This window comes from Moschus berezovskii, chromosome 10, assembly GCF_049115385.1.
Source record: "Moschus berezovskii isolate FMDL1 chromosome 10, NW_MosBer_1.0, whole genome shotgun sequence".
Taxonomy (NCBI): Eukaryota; Metazoa; Chordata; class Mammalia; order Artiodactyla; family Moschidae; genus Moschus; species Moschus berezovskii.
The window spans coordinates 76,853,277-76,874,573 of NC_142469.1; the positions used below are offsets into that span (position 1 = coordinate 76,853,277).

The window sequence follows — 21,297 nt, forward strand, 5'->3', positions numbered from 1 at the left end:
GGACCAGAGGAAAAGAGAAGGAAGCTGCCACAAAGTTCCAGACCCACAGCTCTGCCAGATCCGACCTGTGCCTTTATTCCAAGTGATAACATCTCTCTCTTGTTTCGATTTTACCCCTAGACCCGATTTTTACACCATATACGTGGAACAACCTGATTCTGCAGGACACAGTTATGGACCAGTCAGTGCCGCAGTAAGTTTTTCTGTTTTAAACAAAGGTAAAGAGTTGACTCACTGGAAAAGAGTCTGATGCTAGGAGGGATTGGGGGTGGGAGGAGACGGGGATGACAGAGAATGAGATGGCTGGGTGGCATCACCAACACAATGGACGTGAGTTTGAGTGAACTCCGGGAGTTGATGATGGACAGGGAGGCCTGGCGTGCTGTGATTCATGGGGTCGCAAAGAGTCGGACACGACTGAGCGACTGAACTGAACTGAACTGAACTGAAAATCATCTGACCTTCACCCGCAAGATGGAATGCTATTCTTTAATTTCCACTCAATACAAGTGTATGTGATATATATATATGAAGACATAAAAATATTTAAAAATATAAAAAATTATCTTCTTTATTAGCCATAAAATAGTTAAAAGTCTGAAAAGAATATGTCTTATTAACCACATCTTGATTAATTTGATAACACTTATTGAATACTTAGATGCAGTGTTGTTACTTCATGTAACAAGAACATCAAGGCTAGATCCTGTGTGTCAATATGTTAATGTACCCCATTTCAAGCCATGTCACCTGAAAGTCCATTGTGGACTATCCAGCTGTCTATCAAAGCACAGTTCCAATAAGAATTCATTATAGTTAAACGATATGTTACTGATCAGGCAGAGTTATTCCCTGTCTAAACCCCCATTATAATTGAAGTAGACTCTTCAATACTTGTCTCTTCATTATCTAAACCATTTTGTATTTACTACAGAAATATAGTTCTTAAGTATGATTCTTTAAAAAAGCTGATTCTCTTCTAAAACCCACTCAAGCCTACATTGTCTTAGACACAATGTGTAGGTGAAAAGGTCCCGTGAGTATGGTGTCTTCCTACCCCATGGAGAATCACATCATGGTTGTCCTCATTTGGAATGCAAGTGTGTTTTATTCTGCTAGTGTGACTTAGCTGCTTGTCAGAAATAACCTTCTTTTTCCTTCTTATTAAATCAAAATGATTTCTAATATAATCTGCACTCAAGTCTGACCACTTTGAACCCATTGTTTTTTTTAGTTGCTCACTGTGTCTGACTCTTTTGAAACCCCATGGACTGTAGCTTGCCAGGCTCCTCTGTCCATGGGATTTCCCAGGCAAGAAGAATAGAGTGGGTTGCCATTTCCTACTCCAGGGGTTCTTCCTGACCCAAGATCTGAATCCACATTTCTTGTGTCTCCTACCTTGCCTGACAGATTCTTTACTATTGAGCCACCAGGAAAGCCCCTGGAACCCATTAGTCCTCTTTATATTTCTATGCCACCCTTGACTCACAGAATTCAAAACTTAATCAGGTTATTCTAAGAGTGAATGGCTTTAGTTCAGTTCAGTCCCTCAGTCATGTCCGACTCTTTGTGACCCCATGGACTGCAGCACGCCAGGCTTCCCTGTCCATCATAAACTCCAGGAGTTTAGTCAAGATCATTCTGTTGTTTTTGAGACTGCATCCAAGTACTGCATTTCAGACTCTTTTGTTGACTATGAGGGCTACTCTATTTCTTCTAAGGGATTCTTGCCCACAGTGTTAGATATAATGGTCATCTGAGTTAAATTTGCCCATTCTAGTCCATTTTAGTTCACTGATTCCTAAAATGTTGATGTTACTCTTGCCATCTCCTGTTTGACCACTTCCAATTTGCCTTGATTCATGGGCCTAACAGTCCAGATTTCTATGGAATATTGTTCTTTACAGCATCAGACTTCCATCACCAGTCACATCCACAACTGGGCGTTGTTTTTGGTTTGGCTCTCTCTCTTCATTCTTTCTGGAGTTATTTCTCCACTGATCTCCAGTAGCATATTGGGCACTTACCAACCTGGGGAGTTCATCTTTCAGTGTCCTATCTTTTTGCCTTTTTATATTGTTCATGGGGTTCACAAGACAAGAATTCTGAAGTGGCTTGCCATTCCCTTGTCCAGTGGACCATGTTTTGTCAGAACTCTCCACCATGACCTATCCATCTTGGGTGGCCCTACACGGCATGACTCATAGTTTCACTGAGTTAGACAAGGCTGTGGTCCATGTGATCAGATTGGTTAGTTTTATGTGATTGTGGTTTTCAGTCTCTCTGCCCTCTGATGGAGCAGGAAGGAGGCTTTGAAGGGGAAATTTGCTCTTGTTCTGATGGGTGGGGCTGTGCTCTGTAAATCTTTAATCAAATTTTCTGTTGATGGGTGGGGCTATGTTTTCTCCCTCTTATTTCAGTTCAGTTCAGTTCAGTTCAGTCACTCAGTCGTGTCCGACTCTTTACAACTCCATGAATCACAGCACGCCAGGCCTCCCTGTTCATCACCAACTCCCGGAGTTCACTCAAACTCACCCCCATCGAGTTGGTGATGCCATCCAGCCATCTCATTCTCTGTCGTCCCCATCTCCTCCCACCCCCAATCCCTCCCAGCATCAGAGTCTTTTCCAGTGAGTCAACTCGTCGCATGAGGTGGCCAAAGTATTGCAGTTTCAGCTTTAACATCAGTCCTTCCAATGAACACCCAGGACTGATCTCCCTTAGAATGGACTGGTTGGATCTCCTTACAGTCCAAGGGGCTCTCAAGAGTCTTCTCCAGCACCACAGTTCAAAAGCATCAATTCTTCGGTGATCAGCTTTCTTCACAATCCAACTCTCACATCCATACATGACCACTGGAGAAACCATAGCCTTGACTAGACGGACCTTGGTTGGCAAAGTAATGTCTCTGCTTTTTAATATGCTGTCTAGGTTGGTCATACCTTTCCTTCCAAGGAGTAAGCGTCTTTTAATTTCATGGCTGCAATCAGCATCCACGGTGATTTTGGAGCCCCCAAAAATAAAGTCTGACACTGTTTCCACTGTTTCCCTATCTATTTCCCATGAAGTGATGGGACCAGATGCCATGATCTTCATTTTCTGAATGCTGAGCTTCAAGCCAACCTTTTCACTCTCCTCTTTCACTTTCATCAAGAGGCTTTTGAGTTCCTCTTCACTTTCTGCTATAAGGGTGGTGTCATCTGCATATCTGAGGTTATTGATATTTCTCCCAGCAATCTGGATTCCAGCTTGTGCTTCTTCCAGCCCAGCGTTCCTCATGATGTACTCTGCATAGAAGTTAAATAAGCAGGGTGACAATATACAGCCTCGACGTACTCCTCTTCCTATTTGGAACAGTCTGTTGTTCCATGTCCAGTTCTAACTGTTGCTTCCTGACCTGCATACAGGTTTCTCAAGAGGCAGGTCAGGTGGTCTGGTATTCCCATCTCTTTCAGAATGTTCCACAGTTTATTGTGATCCACACAGTCAAAGGCTTTGGCATAGTCAATGAAGCAGAAATAGATGTTTTTCTGGAACTCTCTTGCTTTTTCCATGATCCAGCAGATGTTGGCAATTTGATCTCTGGTTCCTCTGCCTTTTCTAAAACCAGCTTGAACATCTGGGAGTTCACAGTTCACATATTGCTGAAGGCTGACTTGGAGAAGTTTGAGCATGACTTTACTAGCGTGTGAGATGAGTGCAATTGTGCGGTAGTTTGAGCATTCTTTGTCATTGCCTTTCTTTGGGATTGGAATGAAGACTGACCTTTTCCAAACTATGGTGGAGGTAATGAAGATAATGGTGACCTCCTTCAAAAGGTCCCATGCAGGCACTGCTATACTCAGTGCCCCACCCCTGCATCAAGCCACTGCCGACCCACGCCTCCACCAGAGACTCCTGGACACTCACAGGCAAGTCTGGGTCAGTCTCTTGTGGGTTTGCTGCTCCTTTCTCCTGGGTCCTGGTGCACACAAGTTTCTGTTTGTGCTCTCCAAGAGGCTTAGTAACTAAAACATATTCACCATTTCTTCTTTTCCATTTTAATTGTTATTCATGTTTGATTTGATTTGAGAGAGGATACTCTAATCTGAGGCTTCCAAGGTGGTTCAGTGGTAAAGAACACACCTGACAATACAAGAGACACGGGTTCTATTCCTGGGTAAGGAAGATTCCCTGGAGTAGGAAATGGCAACCCACTCCAGTATTCTTGCCTGGAAAATTCCATGGACTGAGGAGCCTGGTGGGCTACAGTCCATGGGGTCACAAAGTGTCGGATACAACTTAGCGACTAAACAACAGTTCTAATCTGCATTTGTCTGATCCCTACGGCTGACATTAGGCACCATATCTTTTTCTTCTATACAGTGCTCTAGTTCAGTATGCAAATAAATTTTGAGTATAATTTGGACAAGTGCTTTAAAGGAACAGATCAGGATTTCCTGAGAGATCTTGACGGGTTAACGTAGTCTGGGTTAAGGCTGGTTAGAAAGTTCTCTGAATAACAAAAAGGAAAAAATGTTTACAAATGGCCTGATTAAGGGAGGAGTTGAGCACATTAGAAGAACACATAAAATGAGCAACGGATGAACAGACAAATGGATTGCTGGCTAGACACATAGACAATATGATGATGGTAAAAATAATAATAGCAGCTACCTCCTACTGTGTACTGCTCTATGCCAGGTGCTATGTGGATTGTCGAAGGAGAATCATCTCCCACTAATGTCTGGAGCACTATGAACTAGAGGAGAGGGCTAAGGGAAAACCTATAACAGGAGGCAGGCACCAAATCTTGCAAGTTCTTCTAGGCCATAAAATGTGCAATGGAAAATATTGAGGCATTTTAATCAGGGAAGGACCTGATCAGATCTATGTGAATTTAAATACCACTTTTACTGTGTAAGAGGAATGGGTTAGAGAAAGCAAGGGAAAGTAGGGGGAGATGAGTTAGACTTTGCAACATTTCAGGAAAGAGATGGTAGTGACTTGGACTATAATAGTGACAACCATTGTGGATAGAAGAAGATGTGTTTGAGATTAAGAGATAGACTTAATATGACTTTGCGTGAGACAGGTGATGGGGTAGGAGAGTTTCAGATTTCTAGCATAAGCAGGCAGGTTCATTCCAGTAAGGCCACTGAAGGGGATCTTCTTAGGGGAGATTATTTTGTAATTGGGATGCCTGTGATGTCTAAATGGAGATGTCCAGAAGGCAACTGATTGTGGATTTAGAGCTCAAAGGAGATGAAGATCAGACTGCTTGGCAGCATATAGACAGTCATAGAAGTGGAGATGTCCTAAAGAAAGAAAGAGTGAAGCATGAGAACAGAAGGATTAAGACTAAGCCTCATGTAAAATTTAAGAAGAGGCAAAACGGATGAAGAAACATTAACTTGTTCTAGATCTTTAAGTTAAACCTCAAGTTCCCTGGTCTCTATAACTGGAAATTCCAATAGCACCATCCATTAATATTTACTGAGAGAATTTCATGAGATAGTGCACTAATAGTAATTGGCTTGTAAAATTTTTTCTCAAAAAAAAAAAGGCTGTTTCCCAATCCATTGCTATTATACATTCTATTTACTGAAAAAAAATAATGAAGTCATGTTAGTTAAAACTTTATTCATTTAAATCTTAAGTCAATTCAATGTACTATATTGATAAAGTGTAGAAAAATCTAAGATCATGAAAGAATACAAACAAAATAAAAATAAACTCCAATTCGCTATTCAGAGACAACCACTGTTAATAGTACCTTGATATATTTTATCTTGGTTTTCTGTTCGTGTGCTTTTACTATGAAATGCTAAACATGTTTTAAAACAAAATTGCATTATGCAATATGTGTGAGTGTATATACAGTTTGATTTTAACATTTTCTATGTAACGTTGTATTGTGATTGTTTTCCTATGGTATTTTCTTTTAAATATATATTTTAGTGATTATCGAGTATGCCCACTGAAGGATGTGGCATAATTTTTTTCTTGTATTTAAATTGTAAATAAACAATGTGATGACTGGCCTTGCATGTAAATCTCCATTTGCACTCTGTTTACTTCAGATAAACACCCAGAAACAGTATTATTAGGTTACAACTTACACCCCCCTTTCTAACTCTCTGGCTACACATTGTCACACAGTCTTCTAGAACATGTGTAACCATTTGGGCTCCTATGGAAGTGTCTACGGACTCTTCTACCCAGCACTGGACACTATCAGGAAAGTACTTGCAGTTGAATAATGTTTGTTGATGTTGAAAACTTTTTCTCAGATATTTATTGACCAGTCTTATGTCTTATGGAAAATGATTTAATTTTTTTTTGTCTGTAGGAATATAAGGAATTGGTCTTTTGTACATGTAGCATGGGTGCTGGGCTCTGATATCCTATTCAAAACCCAACAATTTTGGAGAGGGAAATATATTTAATTTTTACTCTATTAGATAATAATTTAATTAATTAAGCCTTAACTCATGAAGACAATCTTAACTCCAATTTTTTGTCCTTAGGTAATTCAAGCCTTACAGTTGGTAGATAACACTTTTGGATTGTTAATGGAAGGCCTAAAGCAGAGAAACTTAGTCAATTGTGTCAATATAATCCTTTTGGCTGACCATGGTATGCTTTTTTTTAATCATATTTTATCATTGATTCTATATTGTCACTTCAGGGAGCACACAAATATAATCAAGAATTTTAGAGTCTGTATGTCTAGACCTAGAAGCTCTTGAATGCGCTAAGAATGGTAGGCTGTGATGACTAGAGGACTAAAATTTATACTTTCAGTTTAATTATTCTAACAATCATTCTGAAAAATTTATCCATATATTTCATTTTCTGTAAAAATGGAGTTAGAACTCTACAGGGATACAGTTGGGCTGTTATTCAATCCCCAAAAGTGCCCTTTTTTCCAGTAAATGATTCTTTCATATCGATTGGCTTCAATTGACTGTGTTGGCTAGCTTTACGATGTTCTGCGTATTTTTCATGAATCATGTGAACAGACTTCTCTAAAGTCCTAGCAGTCCGCATTTCTCTACTTGAGGTTAGTTCTCCGTTTCAGTTAACTTGAATGTTTAAGGAAGTGAGATGCTGTCACGAACTCTACAACCCCATTTTTAAAGTACTCATTCATTCAAAAAATATTTTTAAAGTGCTAACTCAGTGCCGAGTAGTTTCCTCGATATGGTGTGTGATGACGTACATAAAGGAGAGGTGGACCTTTTCTAGATGGGGTGGCCCAGAGGACCACGAAAATGAAAAGGAGCACGTCTGTAGAACTTCTGTTTATATCTTAGGACATCAAGATGATGTGAAACATAGTAATTAGATTTTCTAATTGTTCTAAAGTTAAGAGGACTATTTTAATACACATCTTGTTAAAAGAAATTATAAAACATAAAAATAATGAAGTAAATAAAAATAATACAAAGAAAAGTTTGGACTGAGTATGAAAAATCTTCAAATAAAAAAAAGAGTTAACTACCAAATCTTTTTAGAAGCATATGCTGCTCATATAAATTTAAATAAGACCCTTATGAAAAATAAATATTCTTAAAACTCTGTTCTCCTACTTATTTTATTGTTTTATAAAAATGCATGCCATCTTTTGGATTTGAAAGTATTTCATCTTGCCTTATGTACAAATCAAATTTTATAAATTAGCTCTCTATAGAGAACTTTCTTTTTCAAAATTAACTGATCTACATTGAACAGATGATCTGTTTATAATTCCTATCTATTCTTTCTTATAAACCTGATTCTTCTCTTCTACTACCAAGAGTTTCAAAGCCTGCCATTTAGAATGAAGTAATTGGGTAAACTGTAAATTTTCTCAAAAACTTGGTTTGATATACGTAATATAAAATATCTGCTGTTTGACCTGACCAGAGACAACCAATTGTTACCATATTATACATTCAGTGGGCATTTTTTTTTTTATTCAGGAATGGATCAGACCTATTGTGACAAACTGGAATATATGACTGATTATTTTTCCAGTATAAACTTCTACATGTATGAAGGACCTGCCCCTCGCATCAGGACTCGTAACATACCTTATGATTATTTTACCTGTGAGTATAAAGATGCCCAAATAGAAAAATAACAGTAAAACTAAAAACGAATAATATAGGCCCCTAATTCTGAGAATTCAGGTATTACCAGGCCCCCTCTTCTGACTTCTTAGGAAGACCACACAGAAGTAAATAAGAAACTCCCATGTTTAAGTACAGTCTGTTAATAAAGTCTATGGTAATATCTAATATTGTTAGGTTAAAATATGTTCCACTCCATTCTTAAATACTAAAATTATTCTTTACTTAAAATACTTTTTGTTTAATTGTACCATATCATAGTTATTAATAAACTATGTCAATTCCCCTGAATTATTTAAATTTTATAGTTGTTAAGTTTCAATTGTAATATGAGTTATTTGTTTTTCTTTTCAAACAGTTAATTCTGAAGAAATTGTTAGGAACCTCAGTGTAAGTATACTGCCTCCTAATACATATATTTAGATTAATGTAATGTCTTTAATCTGGGTTTCAAGAAAGTTGTATTTTATATTTTCCAGTCCAAACAATTTATAATTTATTTCTTAAACCTCAGTCAACCTTATTTTATATTCCTGTCAGTTGCTTTTATTTTAGCTGTCTTTATTTTGAAATTGACACCACTATAGGAAATTTGTTTTGGTACCAGTTTCACTGACTTCTAAATTGAGTGGGCTGATGTTTCATTCAAAGGATCTAGGCTAGTGAGTTTTAGGCAACATCTTTCACATTTTTTGTATGATTTAATATCAGGAAATAGCAAATCATGGATTTTATAGATCTTTTTGTACAGTTAAGAGCAATAATTTCTTTAAGTAAAACTGAAACTGCTTTTAATTGGCTCTTGCATCTCAGGTTGTAAAAACAGGGCAAATTCTAGATAGCTCAAAGCAATTGGGATTTTTCAAGGTGAAGTTCACCACTTCTGCAGAGTGTGTAGTGGTTTTAATAATTCTGTGTTTGTCGAGACCAGCCCGACAAGCAGGGTTTCCGAAAGCGCAGTACGGTGAGAGAATGAGAAACGAGACACAAGAATTCAGAGATCAACACCGCTCCAAGGTGTAGGTGCCGAAACTGAATCCAAGCCAGCTTTATTATACTTTCAGCCGTGAATGGAAGAATAAGCGGGGAGTTAAACTATAACTCCTGTGGCCTTCAGGGCCAAAGAACAAAATGATTATTAACCATTGAGTAATTAGGAAACAGTAAGCAATAACTGGAATGTTAGGTCCATGAATCAAGGCAAATTGGAAGAGGTCAAACAGGAGATGGCAAGAGTGAACATCGACATTCTAGGAATCAGTGAACTAAAATGGACTGGAATGGGTGAATTTAACTCAGATGACCATTATATCTACTACTGTGGGCAGGAATCCCTTAGAAGAAATGGAGTAGCCATCATGGTCAACAAAAGAGTCCAAAATGCAGTGCTTGGATGCAATCTCAAAAACAAAAGAATGATTTCTGTTCATTTCCAAGGCAAACCATTCAATATTACAGTAATCCAAACCTATGCCCCAACCAGTAATGCTGAAGAAGCCAAAGTTGAATGGTTCTAAGAAGACCTACAAGACCTTTTAGAACTGACACCCAAAAAAGATGTTCTTTTCATTATAGGGGACTGGAATGCAAAAGTAGGAAGTCAAGAAACACCTGGAGTAACAGGCAAATTTGGCCTGGGGCACAGAATGAACCAGGGCAAAGGCTAATAGAGTTTTGCCAAGAGAACGCACTGGTCATAGCAAACACCCTTTTCCAACCACACAAGAGAAGACTCTACACATGGACATCACCAGATGGTCAACACCAAAATCAGATTGATTATATTCTTTGCAACCAAAGATGGAGAAGCTCTATACAGTTAGCAAAAACAAGACCAGGAGCTGACTGTGGCTCAGATCATGAACTCCTTATTGCCAAATTCAGACTTAAATTGAAGAAAGTAGGGAAAACCACTAGACCATTCAGATATGACCTAAATCAAATCCCTTATGCTTATACAGTGGAAGTGAGAAATAGATTTAAGGGACTAGATCTGATAGTTAGAGTGCCTGATGAACTATGGACGGAGGTTCATGACACTGTACAGGAGACAGGGACCAAGACCATCCCCATGGAAAAGAAATGCGAAAAAGCAAAATGGCTGTCTGAGGAGGCCTTACAAATAGCTGTGAAAAGAAGAGAAGCGAAAAGCAAAGGAGAAAAGGAAAGATATAAGCATCTGAATGCAGAGTTCCAAAGAATGGCAAGGAGAGATAAGAAAACCTTCCTCAGCGATCAATGCAAAGAAATAGAGGAAAACAACAGAATAGGAAAAACAAGAGGTCTCTTCAAGAAAATTAGAGATTCCAAGGGAGTATTTCATGCAAAGATGGCCTTGATAAAGGACAGAAATGCTATGGACCTAACAGAAGCAGAAGATATTAAGAAGAGGTAGCAAGAATACACAGAAGAACTGTACAAAAAAGATCTTCATGACTAAGATAATCACGATGGTGTGATCACTGACCTAGAGCCAGACATCTTGGAATGTGAAGTCAAGCGGGCCTTAGAGAGCATCACTACGAACAAAGCTAGTGGAGGTGATGGAATTCCAGTTGAGCTATTTCAAATCCTGACAGATGATGCTGTGAAAGTGCTGCACTCAATATGCCAGCAAATTTGGAAAACTCAGCAGTGGCCACAGAACTGGAAAAGGTCAGTCTTCATTCCAATCCCAAAGAAAGGCAATGCCAAAGAATGCTCAAACTACTGCACAATTGCACTCATCTGACAGGCTAGCAAAGTCATGCTCAAAATTCTCCAAGCCAGGCTTCAGCAATACGTGAACTGTAAACTTCCAGATGTTCAAGCATGTTTTAGGAAAGGCAGAGGCACCAGAGATCAAATTGCCAACATCCGCTGGATCATGGAGAAAGCAAGAGAGTTCCAGAAAAATATCTATTTCTGCTTCATTGACTATGCCAAAGCCTTTGACTGTGTGGATCACAATAAACTGTGAAACATTCTGAAAGAGATGGGAATCCCAGACCACCTGACGTGCCTCTTGAGAAACCTGTATGCAAGTCAGGAAGCAACAGTTAGAACTGGACATGGAACAACACACTGGTTCCAAATAGGGAAAGGAGTATGTCAAGGCTGTATATTGTCACCCTGCTTATTTAACTTATATGCAGAGTATATCATGAGGAATGCTGGGCTGGAGGAAGCACAAGCTGGAATCAAGATTGCCGGGAGAAATATCAATAACCTCAGATATGCAGATAACACCACCCTTATGGCAGAAAGTGAAGAGGAACTAAAAAGCCTCTTGATGAAAGTGAAAGAGAAGAGTGAAAAAGTTGGCTTAAAGCTCAACATTCAGAAAACCAATATCATGGCATCTGGCCCCATCACTTCATGGGAAATAGATGGGGAAACAGTGTCAGACTTTATATTGGGGGGCTCCAAAATCACTGCAGATGTTGATTGCAGCCATGAAATTAAAAGACGCTTACTTCTTGGAAGGAAAGTTATGACCAACCTAGACAGCATATTATAAAGCAGAGACATTACTTCGCCACAAAGGTCCGTCTAGTCAAGGTTATGGTTTTTCCAGTGGTCATGTATGGATGTGAGAGTTGGACTGTGAAGAAACCGATTGCCGAAGAATTGATGTTTTTGAACTGTGGTGTTGGAGAAGACTCTTGAGAGTCCCTTGGACTGCAAGGAGATCCAACCAGTCCATTCTAAGGGAAATTGATCCTGGGTGTTCATTGGAATGACTGATGCTAAAGCTGAAACTGCAATACTTTGGCCACCTCATGCGACGAGTTGACTCACCGGAAAAGACTCTGATGCTGGAGGGATTGGGGGTGGGAGGAGAAGGGGACGACAGAGAATGAGATGGCTGGATGGCATCACCGACTCGATGGACATGAGTTTGAGTGAACTCCGGGAGTTGGTGATGGACAGGGAGGCCTGGCGTGCTGTGATTCATGGGGTTCGCAAAGATTCAGACTCAACTGAGCAACTGAACTGAACTGAACTGAACTGAATCTTTAACAAAACAATAACTAAGACTAATATTCTTAGCTATAGATTTTCCACCAGATATGTAAAACGTGTTACTCTGAGACGCCAGTTGAGAAACAGTCTGGGGTCGGTTTTCCGACCCCAGGATCATATCTTGTTTTCAAGATTATCAACTGTTCTCTCTGGACTTGTTCCAAGAGTCTCATGCCTTATAGCATCCAGTTTGTCAATAATTATAAATTTCTTTTGTGGCCCTTGCAGGGGCCTGCTTTTCTTTTATTCTTCCTGTCTCCTACATGTGTTTAAAGTATATTTGTAAATATATATCTATTTATATGGATTCATAAGTTTACCACTGCTTGGGGTGGGGCTAGATTTATTTACATATAGCTAATATGCAATTATAGTAAAAACAGAATAAAATGTGAGTGATTAAAGATAAAGAAACACTAGGGAAAGAATAGTTACTATAACCTGGAACACACTGCAAGTTTGAAGTAGGAATGACTGCTTAAGCAGGAATTCCTTCATGTTAATCACTCCTTTTTTCTCTTACACCTAATATCCTGATCTTGAATAAGCATGAGGGGTCATCTTACCCCCTGCTAGTAAGGGTTTACATGTAGTGTGCTCATGCTGATGGAGGGGCGGTGTAGTGAATTTTTAATATACAGACTCTAAATCCACACATTGTTTTCCCTTTAGACGTTCTGTTGGTGATATGAGGAAGGGCAAATGCCTAATAATCCCAGAGGTGCAAAGGGATTTGACAACACAGGCTTTGGAAATCCATTACATTCGTGCATAGTTTGCCCATTTTATAGGTGTCATGAAGAAATAATTTACCTCTTTTTCAGTGTCGAAAACCTGATCAGCATTTCAAACCCTATTTGAGTCCCGATTTGCCAAAACGCCTACATTTTGCCAAACACATCAGAATTGACAAAGTCAATCTTTTGGTGGATCGACAGTGGCAGGCTGTGAGGTTTGTGTGTCTTGTTTTTCTCATGATACTTTTAACAACCATCTTTCATAATAAATTTCCTTGACCTTCTCCTGTTACTGGGATCACACGAGTCTTCCTGAGCATGACAGTTTCTTATCTTTTATATGCTATTTAGCACTTCTGTATACGAAATGACTAGGTTGCCAGCCTTAGCATCCTAATCTTCACAAGGCAGATAAGGATGAGTAAGAAGGCTGGCTGTTTATCAGCTGTTCCAGAGATTATTGGTACCAGCACATTCTCAGTCTCCACTCTGGTCTCCGTTAGGTGGCAGACAGGATAAAAAAATGATATTAGTTGTCTCAAGGCTGGTAATGAGTAACTGATTAGATGGCTGTCTAAGACCTTTGTCATCGTTGTGGTTTCTCTGAAAGAGCATGCTTACGTCTGTAAGGCCAAGCTAACCAATTAGTTATAACTTTTATTCTTCTAGTTACAATTGTGATTCACATTGATCATTGAGCATCTGCGAAATATGTCTGTTTTCAGAAAATATAAACCATAATTCCATCCCCAAATAACCAGTTAATGAATTGATTCAGCAAAACTTTATTTGTGCTTTCTCTGTGTGTACCAAACTTTATTCTAGGCTTTTGGGCTACAGAAATAATTCCTGCCCTCCTTGTCAAGTGGAGAAGTCTGATAATAAGCCAGTACACAAATAAATACACCCTATCTGGTAGTTTACATCCTCCTTTACATTCCCTCTCTCACATTCCCTATTTTTTGTATTTTATTACAGTAATTTTTCCATATGTGTAAGTGGATATAAGTGGAATCATATTATGTTTTCTGGCCTATCTTATTTGTATTTTACATAATACAGAGGGAAATAAAGGCACAGTAGCTGAAAGATATATTTAATAAAGAAAGAGGAGATGAAGGAAGAGAAGAAGTTGGGCTCTAATATAAATGTATAGAGAATGAGGAATTGAAGCTGTACTAGGGTCTATTCTCTGAGGTAACAGGAAAGCCAAGCAGAGCACCGCTCGGCCAGAGAGAGTGCAGTTTAACATAGAGCCACTAGATGGCACTAGCCTTTCTTCTTGAAGTTTGAGCCCCTTTGGCTCAGTGGGCTGTTCTGTGGCTTAGGACAGCATTCTCTAAAAAAAAGATTAAAATATGTGAACATGATTAAGCTTTACTTCTGTTAGATTATAAGTTTTTAGTAGTGTGGGTTTGTAATGTATAAATGTGAGTTCTCCAAACATTTACTGTTAAGGATATGAGATCAAATGGTATAAGGATATGAATTAGAAGACCAATGGTACAGCATGAGGAAGTGCCCGTGGGTTTGACAGCATGGCTCTGGAAGGAGAGTCCGGCCACAGTAATAACTCTGGGTTTCAGTCTTTATTACTCAGTCACAAACTGTGAGCTTTGTATATTTATTAGCAAGCAGTGAGATGTAAACAGAGCAGCAGCACCAGAGTTCAAGTTGTGAGAACTTGGACATATTAATATTTCAAGGCTTCATTTTCTCATCTGCAACACATCATGAACCTGGTTTTACTATTCTTTTGCTATGTGGACACAAAGTAAACTAAATTACATCAGAGGAATTGTTGACCACAGCCCTAACCAGAGCAACAGGGAAGTCTCACCTGATTAGATCTTGGGGTTATTCTATCTCCAGCTCTTAACACATGAAGCACAAGCTACCTGTTTTCTAAGTTAAAATATGTCATCTTTAGTTATAATGTTCAATATTTGATAAGTAGTTTAGATTCCACTTTTGAAAATTATAGTAAATTTCATCATTTAATGTAATCTATTTTCCTCCTTCTCCTTCTTGTTTTGCCCTTTTAAAAAATGTGTTGCTCCTGCTGCTAAGTCACTTCAGTCGTGTCCGACTCTATGCAACTCCATAGACGGCAGCCCACCAGGCTCCCCCGTCCCTCGGATTCTCCAGGCAAGAACACTGGAGTAGGTTGCCATTTCCTTCTCCAATGCATGAAAGTGAAAAGTGAAAGTGAAGTATCTCAGTTGTGTCTGACTCTTCACAACCCCGCAATGGCATCCCACTCCAGTACTCTTGCCTGGAAAAAATGTGTTAGATTTTACTAATTTGGGGGAACCCAGTTATTTGAAACTAGTTGAAGTAATGTTAAAGTTCCCTTTTAGATAAAATGAATAATAGCTTTTTATTTTATGAATGGAAAGTGACAAATCATCAGTAAGTCCAGGCACCTTTCTCGCAGTGGAGATAGACACAGTCCCCCCTAAGGATAGTCACCCAGGGAGAGAGGATGGCAACAATTATAATCAGGTGTAGCAACTGTTGCAATAGGATCAAGGACAAGGCACAAGGAAACAAAAAGAGTGATTTCACACTGGGGGTGCGAATGCCAGAGAATGTCAGAGAACACTTCCTGGAGGGCGTGACTTCTGCTCTGGGTTTTGAAGACTCAGGATAGGTTAGGCTAAATGCTGTGACATAAGCAGGTCTGCCCAGGGAGTTGTCAATCTAAGCATTGTACAGAGACACTCAGCACAGAAGATGAGTGAGAGGGGAAATCTAACCCTTGCTCAGCTCAACAAGCCTTGACAGGCTGTGTTTACAGGAGGAGAAGGACCCTGTTTCCTTGCTGGAAAGTACTCATCTGCTTGCCAAGCCTTGAGCACTGGCAGCTTGTGACTTCTCAGAGGCTTTTCACTGATTGCTCAGCTCAGAGCAGTGGAGTACTTTGGTTTTTTTAAGCCAGTAGGAGCTCTGGGGCAAAGGAAGGTAGAAAGATAGTGTCAGATTTCCAGGCAGAAGTATCAGACTCCATCAGTTGAAAGTAGATCCATATTGCTAGAGCACCTAGTGAGTAAAGCTGACCTCTGCACAAAGGGCCTTATCTGTCATGACTAAAGAATGTGACTTTGTGAAGAAAGTTGGAGACCACTCGGAGATAAAAGGTGGCTCAAGGTGAAAAGATTGGGATTTGCATTTCAGAGAGCTCACTCCAGCTGCCCTATGGAGGAGGATGGTCAAGTGAATAGCAGGGAGGCCAGTTAGAAAAGTGAAAGTGTTAGTAGCTCAGTCGTGTCTGACTCTGCAACCCCATGGACTGTAGCCCACCAGGCTCCTCTGTCCATGGAATTCTCCAGGCAAGAAAACTGGAGTGAGTAGCCATTCCCTTCTCCAGGGGATCTTCCTGATCCAGAGACCCTACCAAAGTCTCTCGCATTGCAGGCAAATGCTTTACTACCTGAGTCACCACAGGTCATAACCCATTCTTTAGCGTGATGACAGCCCCAAAGGAAGCTGTGGAGCCACGGGGGATGGTAAAACTAGTCAGTTAGCACACTACTGGGCAAGTATGTATGGTGAACTTATGACTTAGATTTTTCAGGATGTTACTGGCTCATTTTATTCTGTCTCACATTTGTACTCATTAAAACACGTGTTTCCATTTCCAGCAGGGATATATAGTGTTAAATACATTGTGTGTGTGTGTGTGTGTTATATGGAAGATTCTGAAGTTCAGAGTCAGGATAACCAGTTCAGGTCAGATCCATCATAGCACAGAACAGTGAGAGTAGAAAAGAAAAGTGAGGGAAAAGTGACAGATTCGGCAGAGGAAGATAGGACTTGGCAACTAATTGGGTATCAGGAGAGCTCTTGCTCATCATCCATCTTTGTCGTTATCCAGCTGTGGCAGAGCAATGGGGCCTTGATTTTGACTTTATTAATTAGACACAGAGAAGATAAAAGAGAATTTGCTCCAAGAGATTTTAGATAGCACTTGGAAGTTGAGCTAAATTTTGAAAGATAAAATCATCTCATCTTTTCCAAGGACCAGCTTCCGTTTTTCCATATGTAATTTCCAGAACCAAATTAGTGTTTGGAACACTTCAACATGAGTAATTAGGAGAACCAGTTTCTAAAGTTTTCATTTGGAAAACCGTAGAAAATAGAGTTTTTCAAACAATATTTTTGTCTTTTGCTTCCAAATGCAGTTTTGTAATACTAACGTTTTCTAATGGAGTTGGATTAGGAGTTGGAAATATAAAAACAAACAAACAAAAACTAGATTTATTTTTCTGAAAACAGAAAAATAAAGGATCAATTTTAGAAAATTTTATCAGTGACTTGGTTCAAAAGATCTTTACTTTCTTTCATTAATGAATACTCTAACTTGCCTCACAGAATTGAAAACTCAATTCACCTCAATCAAATAGTTCCAATAATCTTAGGAAAACCAGGTATCTATTCAATAAGGATAAAAATATTTTTTAAAACAAGTTTTACCTTCTACCAACAATTTTACTGGAATTTAGATGACATGAGCTGGCACCTTACAGTAATTAACTTAAACCCCATTTTAAATAGGACTTCTCTTGCTTTCTCCATTCTGGGTAGCATTCAGTTTCTCCTTTCTTCCCTCATTTGGATAGAGTTGAGTGTGACCTGGTCACTGTTGAGATTTATTTTTTATTTTGTGATTTATTTTTATTTTTTATTTAAGATGAGTGAGAATCAGTTATGAATTTTTTAAAAGTTGAGTTTTTTTTAAGACACTAATTTAAAGCCCATTCTTAAAGCTACAATGTAAATAACCAAAACACTGTGTATGTGAGTGAGTGTGTGTGTGTGTTTTTGCCCATGGGGTAGGGGGAAGCAAATGAGAGAAGTCTTTTAAGGCCCAAATTTGGATATAGTCGACATCTTCCCTTGGGGGCCTACTTTGAGGGCTTCGCAGGTGGCGCTAGTGGTAAAGAACCCACCTGCCAGTTCAGGAGACATCATGAGACCAGGGTTCAATCCCTGGGTCAGGAAGATCCCCCGGAGGAGGGCACAGCAACCCACTCCAGTATTCTTGCCTGGAGAAGTTCATGGAGAGAGGAGCCTGGCCGGCTACAGTCCATAGGGTCACAGAGTCAGACACAGTTAAAGCAACTCAGTACGCACACCTAATTCGAACCAGTATAAAACTGTTGTTGTTCAGCTGTTAAGTCGTGTCTTTTTGCAACCCCATGGACTGCAGTTCACCAGGCCTCCCTGTCCCTCGCTATCTCCCAGAGTTTACCCAAGTTCATGTCTGTTAAATCGGTGATGCCATCCATCTCATCCTTTATTGCTTTAAATAATTTAGGTTCATTTATCACTATTTTATTTTCAAGTATAAAAACTGCATATAAAATTGCTAATATTGCTCAATTCAAAGATTAAAATGTGAAAATGTAGGCAAAATACAAATGAATTGACTTTTAAAAGTCTTTCGAGTAACAGAACAACCACCTATGGAAGAAAATCCCAAAAGTTAAAAATAAACTCTGAATTCAAAGAATATACTGGCTTTTCCTGCTCAAATGTTATAATTAACTTACCCTGTGTTTTCTCTATCCATATTTTCATATTATTTCCCTAGACACACCGGCCATAAAATTGGAATTGATATTTTTCCCCAGTTCCAAAGATATATTTTTAAAGTACTGAAATGCTTAAATAAATATACTAATGAAATTAATCTTAATCACACAGACATGGCTGTGTAAACATTCAAGTAAACCTGAAGACAAATTTTTTAAAAATATGTGACTTTGCTTATCTTTCTCTTAATGTTTAAGAGTAAAACATTTTTGAATTCTATTTATAGATGCTGGAATTCTCCTTTCTTCTTTCCTACCATTCTCTTTGCTCCTCTGTGGCTGTGAATTTGAGCATGAAAATAAATATATTTATGCCTTTGTTGACAGAAAATTTTACTTATATAAAAGCAGAAACCTCACCAAAACCTAGAAAGCTCAGTTTGCAATAAGGTCTCATATCAAACAGACTGATCTATTTGTAATAATATTATTTTTTATAGGAGTAGAGCATATTCAAACTGTGGAGGAGGCAACCATGGTTATGACAATGAGTTTAAGAGCATGGAGGTAACAACTTATTGCCTTTTTTAAAACAAATATTTATTGAGAACCTGCTTTGTGGCAGACAATATTCAGGACTCTTGAATACATTTGTGAACAACACAGATAAAGACCTCTGCCCTCATGAAGTTTTCATTCCAACAGGTGGATATAGACAATTGGCATAACAAAGCAATATGCTTTGCTGATTATCTTGGGAAAATATATATGTGTATATTTGTATTCCTGTCACCTGAAAATAATTGCTTACCCATGTTTGATTCTGTTCTTCTAGTTATTTATATTCTAAAACAATTAGATCTCTTCAACATAATATAATTAAGTTACCTTTAATTAGAGCAGAAAATGGCAACCCACTCCCATATTCTTGCCTGGAGAATCCCATGGACAGAGGAGCCAGGCAGGCTACAATCCATGGGGTCGCAAGGAGTTGGACATGACTGAATGACTAACACACAAAATCAGCTAACCATAAATAAAAATATTTAGGTCTCTTTATCCTAAAAGTAAATGAGAGATGCATTTGAGAAATCAGTGAGCAAATATAAGTTGTACAAAAATTCATTGCTTAGAAATTTCAGCATTTTTGGTCATGTAGTAGTAATATATATGAATGATGATGTGAAAGGAGTATAAAAAGAATAAATGATTTGTGTGATGAATTTCTAATTTCTATTGTCCAGATATTGTAGAACTGTGCTGGCATTGATTATCCACTATTACTTTTATTCTCCTGGTCTGTTGACATAGGAGATTCTATGGAAGTAGGTGGATTTAGAAGTCAACACAGGATAGATTATACTTGATTGCACTTAGTACAATATCATAGGTAGAAATGATGCAAAAATCATTTTCAGATCTGGAAAGCAGCAAATATTTATAACGATAAATGAAATATTGAAAACTTGTGATCACTCCATTGTATACCTGTAACTTATATAATATTATACAGCAACTATACTTCAATAATAATAAAACATACAGCAAAAAAAAAAATTATGGAAAGCATTCCTTACAGAGGAATACGATATGAACAGAAGAGCTGTTAAACCATGTCTCTTATCTGTTTTTGAGTTTACATGGCATTTAATAATAGGACTTTTAACGCCTAGGCTATCTTTTTGGCACATGGACCCAGTTTTAAACAGAAGACCGAAGTTGAACCATTTGACAATATTGAAGTCTATAACCTATTATGTGGTAAGTATATCTATATAAATTCAACAATCCAATGTGATTTGAGTTTCAAAAATATGAATTTTGGAGTTGGCTGGATGGCATCACCAACTCTGTGGACATGAGTTTGAGTGAACTCCGGGAGTTGGTGATGGACAGGGAGGCCTGGCGTGCTGTGATTCATGGGGTCGCGGAGAGTCGGACACGACTGAGCGACTGAACTGAACTGAACTGAACTGATATGCTGATATCATTTCTAGGTGATATTCTAGAAGTAGATGCTCAGACTTAAGAAGACAGAAAGTAGAAAAAGACAAGGGAGAAATATTTATTATTCAGAATTATTCAGCTCTAAGTGTGAGGTTTTTTAAGTAATGATAAACACTAGACCTTGGGAGTGGAGAAGGAAATGGCAACCCGCTCCTGTATTCTTGCCTGAGAATCCCATGGACAGAGGAGTCTGGCGGGCTACAGTCCATGAGGTCACAAGAGTCAGACACGAGTGAGTGACTAAACAACAACAACAACAGACCCTGGGAGACCAACTTTTCTGTTAGTTACTATATGAAAATTTAATAGAACTTAGATAAATAAAATTACACTTCCAACTTCTCAAAACAGGAATAACACACCTAAAAACAGAAATATTTTCTTGTGATTACAGACAGAAAGCTTCTGGAATAAAAGGAGGTAAAAAAAAAAAAAAAGTCCTGTTTGGATCAGCACTTATTACAATCAGTGTTAAAAACCTTAAAGAATTAGAGTTTTTGGGAATCTAACCCACCTTCCTGCTGTATGCTTACCTCAGACCACACATCACTTAGCAAGGCAATGAGTAAGCTGCAATTTCACCTTTCACTTTAGGAATTTGTGAACATAAATTTGTTCCCAATTGTCACTCTTAATCTTGCTACTGGCTTGTGGTAATTGAATGTGACTTAGATACCAAAGACTATCCATTTAAAAAGAATGTGTTGTAGCCTTAACAACTTAAATTCTTGGTTCCCAAGGCTGAGTTTGTGGTCAGAGCTGCCAGCCCTTTTCAGGGAAGGTTTAAAAGGAAAAAGAGAGGATGGGGGTTCTAGGAGATCTCTTTGGGGGCCTCAGCAGGAGCCACGTACAAGGGTATGTTGGTGCAAGATTTGTATGTTCTGTTTTTATAGGAAAAATTATAAAATTCTCTAA

General features: G+C 38.6%; 1 protein-coding gene across 1 annotated transcript in view; it reads left to right on the plus strand.

The window, feature by feature from the left end:
- The window catches only part of ENPP3 (ectonucleotide pyrophosphatase/phosphodiesterase 3), an 88,044-nt gene that overhangs the window by 40,843 nt on the left and 25,904 nt on the right, over positions 1-21,297 (plus strand). The window contains exons 11-17 of the mRNA XM_055433134.2: positions 121-193; positions 6,510-6,618; positions 7,947-8,075; positions 8,455-8,486; positions 12,926-13,053; positions 18,876-18,942; positions 20,049-20,136. Of these exons, the coding sequence (XP_055289109.2) occupies positions 121-193; positions 6,510-6,618; positions 7,947-8,075; positions 8,455-8,486; positions 12,926-13,053; positions 18,876-18,942; positions 20,049-20,136 (626 nt within the window). The remainder of the gene's footprint in view (positions 1-120; positions 194-6,509; positions 6,619-7,946; positions 8,076-8,454; positions 8,487-12,925; positions 13,054-18,875; positions 18,943-20,048; positions 20,137-21,297) is intronic.